This window comes from Salvelinus alpinus, chromosome 8, assembly GCF_045679555.1.
Source record: "Salvelinus alpinus chromosome 8, SLU_Salpinus.1, whole genome shotgun sequence".
Lineage (NCBI taxonomy): Eukaryota > Metazoa > Chordata > Actinopteri > Salmoniformes > Salmonidae > Salvelinus > Salvelinus alpinus.
The window spans coordinates 78,866,367-78,873,643 of NC_092093.1; the positions used below are offsets into that span (position 1 = coordinate 78,866,367).

Consider the following 7,277-nt stretch of genomic DNA (forward strand, 5'->3'; position numbering starts at 1 on the left):
TCTAGATCAGGTGAACAGAATGACTTGAGTTCCTGTGTGTTGTTATGATGATCACACCACGTCTCGTTAATCATAAGGCATACCCCCCCGCCCCTCTTCTTACCAGAAAGATGTTTGTTTCTGTCGGCGCGATGCATGAAGAAACCAGCTGGCTGCACCGACTCCGTTAGCGTCTCTTGAGTTAGCCATGTTTCCGTGAAGCAGAGCACGTTGCAATCCCTGATGTCTCTCTGGAATGCTACCCGTGCTCGGATTTCATCAACCTTATTGTCAAGAGACTGGACATTGGCGAGTAGTATGCTAGGGAGTGGAGCGCGATGTGCCCGTCTCCGAAGCCTGGCCAGGAGACCGCCTCGTTTGCCCCTTTTACGGCGTCGCACAGGGTCGCCGGCTGGGATCAGATCCATTGTATTGGGTGGAAGGCAAAACACTGGATCCGTTTCGGGAAAGTCATATTCCTGGTAGGAACGATGATGAGTTGACGTTAATCGTATATTCAGTAGTTCCTCCCGACTGTATGTAATGAAACCTAAGATTACCTGGGGTACCGATGTAAGAAATAACACATAAAAAAACAAAATACTGCATATTTTCCAAGGAACGCGAAGCGAGGCGGCCATCTCGTTTCGGCGCCGGATGTTGCATAGTCTGTATGTAGTGTGTTACTTTGACCAGGGCCCATAGTGCACTACATAAGGAATAGGATGCCATTTGGGACACTGACTTGATTCTCCTGGGCTGGCACCAAACAGAACCATTCTAAAAGGGGAAGAAGTACTTCTACTTCTAAAGTAGAACAAAAAGCATATCAATTATACTGAGCTTCAGGCAGAGCTACAGTGGGGGGGGGGGGGTCAATGTAAATAGTCTGGGTGGCCATTTGATTAATTGCTCAGTAGTCTTATGGCTTGGGGGTAGAAGCTGTTAAGGAGCCTTTTGGTCCTAGACTTGGCGCTCCGGTACTGCTTGTCTATGACTTGGGTGACTGGAGTCTGACAATTTTTGGGGTCGTTTTCTATTAAGTTATCTTTAATTAAGTAGTATGATAATTGGGTACTTTTTTTTGCCCCCCCATGTCAAAAGGATAGTTCACCCAAATTACATGTTGGTTTCCTTATGACAGCAATCCATGCTTTGGTTTTGTTGTCCACCATTTCAAATGTTAACTTTTTTGCATTTGTGGCACAAATCCAATGCAAGTCAATGGTATCTATATTAGCATTTTGACACTTCATGTCCAAATTATCCAAAGTATGTAAATATGTATTGTGTAACTCAATGATATTACTTAGAGGATGTGGATATGAAGCACGAAAATGCTAATATAGATACCACACATTGGATTTGTAAAACAGTGCCGGGTAAACAAAACCAAATCATGGGTTGCTGTCATACTTTGTCCATAAACTGCTTAGAGGTTAAGGAAACAAATGTAATTTTGTAATTTGGGTGATCTACCCCTTTAATAACATTGAGGGTGGGGTATTCTTTAAAAAAGTTCACCTAATAGCAGGAACAGCACCATCTAGCGGTCAGAACATGGAACTAACAGGATGTAGGATGGGACATGGCTTTTGACCATTTCTTTGGATTCCTCATGTCTTACTCTTTGTTAGAAAGAAAAAAAGTGTGGTCCAAATCAGCTGTTAGGTAATATTAGATGAATCCTATACATGAAAACGGGCAATTTGGATGCAATCAGTTACAATTTGATCTCTGAGAAACCAAGCTAACTGAACAAAATAATGTTGCAGGAATGCTAATCTTATCCATTTCTAACTACAAAACATTATTTTAGAATAATCTGAGATGGTGAGTGTCATGGCTTGCTGAAATGAGATGGAACCACCCATAAAGGAAATGACTTCATCATCAGACTGACTCAGGCTTTTATATGTCAGTGTCCCAAATGGCACCCTATTCCTCTTGCTCTGGTCATAAGTAGTTCAATACTGCGACAAAAATGGCACCCTATCCCCCGGGCTCTGGTCATAAGTAGTGCACTATGTAGGGAATACGGAGCCATTTGTGACACAGATTATTCCACCGTTTTGATTCCTGCCAGTGCCTGCAGCCAGCCAACCTCTTAGATTGTGGATCTAATACTATACCACAGTCTCCCTGCTGTCCTCCATTACTGGACTATAAACTGGCCAATTTGTCTCTGTGTGCCTGCTTCTCTGAAAAGCACAATCCATCGCTCCTAGCAGAGAAGAGTAGGGTTGTTGAACTAGAATGAGCATGATGCTGACTGGTAGAAACAGCTGGAATGTCAGGTTTTAGGCAAGCCCCACACACACACCCCAATCTTCCAGCACATCAGGGTCAGTCTCTGGGCCATGACTGATGTACAGTATTTGGGTAGTCTTGCCATGGGTAACACTAGGGTTGCCAATGGGATTATAGGTTACCCTGTGGCAGTAGCTGGACATCTCACCAAAGGTCAACGTTATTCAAATGAATGCAAAGGCAGAGACTGGTCAACACCAACAAAATATGTATCCTTCCCAGGGATGCCCACCCTTGCTAATACTACTAGTGAGTCCAACCCTACTATTGACCAGAGCCCCAGTCAAAAGTAGGGAAGAGTGCGCCATTTGGGCCTCATACCCTGAGGTCTGGGTGGACGTACTAGGAAGTAGACTAAGCATAGTGAGCTTCTATTAAAAGAAATCTGGACAAAGAAATGTTTCCAGTAGTCACTGCCTACTCAAATGACATGACATCCCTCCCCCATAAAAACACCACACCCCTCATCCATCCATTCAACTGTTCCCAGTTACATTGTAAAATAGAATGTGCCAATGACAACATAAGTCTCTTTCTGTCTCTCTCATATGGAGGAATGTTGTGGGACACACTGCACCCAGCACCCCATGCTCTATATTGGGTATGGCCCCAGTCAAAAGTAGTGCACTATATAGGGAATAGGGTGTCATTAGGACACATGGTTTCCGCTCCAGAGAGATAGGAAAGACAAGGAAAATATTATTTCTTAGTTTAGTATAAATAAGCCTGACAATTTATCTTTCAAAGATGAAGAAAGTTAAGCTGCTGTGGATCATATGTTATGCTTGGGGCCAAAAGTTTTGTTCCTAAGCACATGACATAACAAACGTGTATTCAGTCACTATGACCAGATGCCACACCCTTGGCTTCTACAGTACAGTTGACACTGTTGTTGGGACTTCTTTCTCCAGTTTTCAACCTCTATTCACCCACATCTCTTTGGGAATTGTTAAAAAACTGTTTTTCATTCATGAAATGAACATCATTAGGCTACAGAATTGAGGGAAGTGTTTGTGCTTTTATTGTGGTAAGTTCTTGTAACTTAGAAGTCCATACATTTTGTCCCAGCAGTTATGGTCGTTGTCATTTTCCTTTTTACAAGGCAATGGAAGGGGTGGGGTAGTGTACTGAGCAGGTGAGATCACCTGACTGCAAGTTTTCTATCCTAGTATTGCACCCCAAATTGTTATTCCAGAACAAAGCACCGGCTCTATACCACCGTATCTGAAGTCCGTTATGGGAAAATTTTAATTGCAGTAAATTGTCGGGCCTAGTTAGTTAAACCATTCCCCATTCAATACGCCCAAAAAATGACAGCTGTCAATGAGACGATGGCATCTGCGACGTGGCTATCCCGAGGTAGCTAACGTTAGTAACAAGCTACTATTTCAATACCGCACAAGGGACGGATAGTTAGATACCTAGCCACATTTCTGCGATCATAAGTAGGTAGCCAACTTCGAAAATAGGGCTGAGAGTTAAGATACAGGATTGATAGCCAAATCAGTTGTACGGCCATCCCCTCCCAAGATAATTACACTTCTTTAAATTCTAGTCAATGAATAAAAGTAGGCCGCGGAAATAACTTACTTTAGCTAACTAGTTAGCTGCTAGTTCAAATTAGACAGCAAAACAAACAGTAGATAGCTAGCTAGCGGAGTTAACGTTAGCTGGCGCGCAAGGGTGTTGCGGGCGTCATGTGTTCTGAATCGATTCGAGATTCATGCGAAATTGTAGCTATTTGAATGTGATACAGTAATACATCAATATGGCTAGGTATTATGAGAAGGGGTAAACAAAGTGCCCTTGGCTGGTGTGGCTTTGCAGGCTAACGTTAGCTAGCTAGTTAGTGCTTAGCTAGCTAACGTTAGCCTAGCTAGCATTACAAAGGCCGGGGGACTGTTTTCGTAGGCCAATGTTTGCCGTGTTTGAACGCCAACTTACCGAGATAGACACTTGATCCTCCCCTGTAAACTTGGGTATGTATTTATCCCCTCTCTCCACCTCTGACTTGTTCAATGGTCTGAAACGGCACATCACTTTGATGGTGCATTCCGCCGGGTCCACCATCTTCGCCGCCGCTGTGAATGAATGGAGTCACACCAGACAAGCTCCTGCGGCTGCTACCTGCTACCACAGAAGAAGCGCCCGATCGATCACCCCTTTGGGAGGCAAAGAGATGCCGCACCCAGTGAATGCTTGTTTAGTTTGGTCAATCTCTTCCCTCCTCGTAAAATGTAGCAAGTCGACTATTCATCAGACATATTATTTTAAAAGGACATCCATTCAAAAGATGGAAGTCATGTTGACGACCCGGCTGTAAAGTACTGTACTCTGACTTGCTCTTCGAGTCAGGAGGGACCCCTCTGTGTATGCGGGTCTGAACAGAGAGGAAGAAGCGAAGCGAGAGGTATAACTAGACCCAAATATGTCTTAACCAGCAGATGGCGTTTTTTTCGCTCACCAAGCGATGAGTTTTTGCGTGGAGGTCAACGAGAGAGTGTCTAATTTGGTTAACAAAAACATAAATTGCTTATTTGCTACGTGTATCTTATTTGATCGAATAGCAGTTTCGTAAGGATTCGGTTATTACCAGTGTACTAATATAAGTAGGACACGTGACATCCCGGAAACTTTGAGAAAAAACACTTTATATCGGAGTAATGCCTGGTCGTCATTATTACCTCAGCCACAGTTATAAACCCCGCCTATTTCTAAATGTATCTTCTTAAAGTGTGATTTTAAACCTACCCCTAACCACACTGCTAACCTTACGCCTAAATAAAACCAACAAGCAAGTGTTTGTAATTATTACAATATAACCAATTTTGACTGGAAACTGTTGTGCCTGTTGTTCACGTATCTACACTCTCATTGGCTAAAATGGTCCCACCTGATCTTGTCTCCTCCAGACTGCATTTCATTTTTGGATACATTTATTTTCCTTGTTAGAGCGGCCGCTAGAGTATCTGGTCAATGTAACGGATTACCTGTGGTCTGAATAACCCGGTGACGTCACCTCTGCAGTTATGCGGAGTTGATATACTAGTCGGAACTAGGAAACTCTGGAATGTCCAATTTGCTGATTCGTTGAATGCGGCACGTGTGTAACTTCAAACAGTTAGCAAGTGGGACATTTACGAGATTCCTTGTTCCGACTAGCACTTGAACGTGGCATTAAAGCCTACTGCCGCGTTCACATGCTCGGATATTTCCGACTTTCTGCTTTATTGAACGCAACACTGTAGAACTACATTTAGCAAGTCGGAATTTCCTATTTTCCTAGTTCCGAATAGCACATGAACAAGGCATAAATTATTAACAAACTACAACCAATGGGTTTTGTCAGGATCAGTTTGTAGAACACGCCACCTTTAATTAATTGACATTACTAATCTGGACAGTGTCACTGACTATACTGGATTATTTTCTTCACATGCAATCTATTCGTGTTCTATTAGACTGTAGGCTACTACCACACTCAGACAAGTGGTCACACTGAACATATTTCATGATGTAGGAATGCTTATCACAACTGTTGCATGTGCTTTAGGCAGGCCAAACTTCAGAGGGGCCTAACTCCAATCCACTAGGGTAGGATATATAATCAAATTTCAATGGGATTTGCCTAAGTGGTGTGCAAATACTAATTCATATGACATCACACACAAAAAACTACTATATTTTAATTTGAGAATTACCTTTTTTTATTTAACCTTCATTTAACTAGGCAAGTCAGTTAAGAACAAATTATTATTTACAATGACAGCCTAGGAACAGTGGTTTAACTGCCTTGTTCAGGAGCAGAACAACATATTTTTAACTTGTCAACTCCGGGATTCAATCTAGCAACCTTTCAATTACTAGCCAAATGCTCTAACCACTAGGCTACCTACCTGCTGAGAATACACCCTTCTTTTTCTGGGATGTCCTAATTATCAGCAGTGGTGTAAAGTACTTAAATTAAAGTACTTTAAAGTACTAATTCACTCGTTTTTGGGGGTATCTTTACTATTTATATTTTTGCCAACTTTTACTTCAATACATTCCTAAAGAAAATTATGTACTTTTTACTCCATACGTTTTCCCTGACAACCAAAAGTACTTATCAAGAAAACATCCCTGGTCATCCCTACTGCGTCTGATCTGGCAGACTCACCAAACACAAATGCTTTGTTTGTAAAGGAGTATTGCAGTGTGCCCCTGGCTATCTATCAATAAAAAAAATACAAGAAAATTGTGCTTTCTGGTTTGCTTAATACAAGGAATTTGAAATGGTTTATACTTTTACTTTTTACATTTGAGCAATTCCATTTACTTTTGATACTTAAGTATATTTAAAAACAAATACTTTTAGACTTTTACTCAAGTAGTATTTTACTGGGTGACTGCCACTTTTACTTGAGTCATTTTATATTAAGGTATCTTTACTTTTACTCAAGTATGGCAATTGAGTACTTTTTACACCACTGATTATCAGTGTGGCCCTTGACAAAGCACAGAGAAAAGCAAACATCTCTAGGACTAATGAAACCAAAAACCTGTATTACTCACTAGGTGTGTGTGGACGTGTTTAACTACTTGTGGGCACCAGAAGTACCCACAAGAAAAGTAAATAAACAAAAATTTGACAAACTGGGGACATTTTGTTAGTCCCCACAAGTTCAAATGCTATTTCTAGGAGGTTTACGGTTAAGGTTAGAATTAGTGTTGGGGTTAGAATTAGGTTCAGGGTTAGAAGCTAGGGTTAGGACCTAGGGTTAGGGTTAAGGTCAGTTTTCTGGGGTTATATTTAGGGTTAGGGCAAGGGTTAGTGTTAGTGTTAGGGAAAATAGGATTTTGAATGCGACTGAATTGTGTGTCCCCACAAGGTTAGTTATACTGCCCTAGGCAGAATAGTCCTCATAAATAAAATGGCGTTGAAAAATACCGTACCATTCAAAAGTTTGAACACACCTACTATTTTCTACATTGTAGAGTAATAGTGA

The 7,277-nt window shown here is 41.5% G+C and overlaps 1 protein-coding gene across 1 annotated transcript in view; it reads right to left on the minus strand.

Moving 5' to 3' along the window:
• The window catches only part of LOC139583755 (kinesin-1 heavy chain-like), a 30,900-nt gene extending 26,225 nt beyond the window's left edge, over positions 1-4,675 (minus strand). Inside the window, exon 1 of the mRNA XM_071415192.1 lies at positions 4,234-4,675. Coding sequence (XP_071271293.1) covers positions 4,234-4,359 — 126 coding nt within the window. The 5' untranslated portion in view covers positions 4,360-4,675. The remainder of the gene's footprint in view (positions 1-4,233) is intronic.
• Between the last annotated feature and the right edge of the window lie 2,602 nt (positions 4,676-7,277).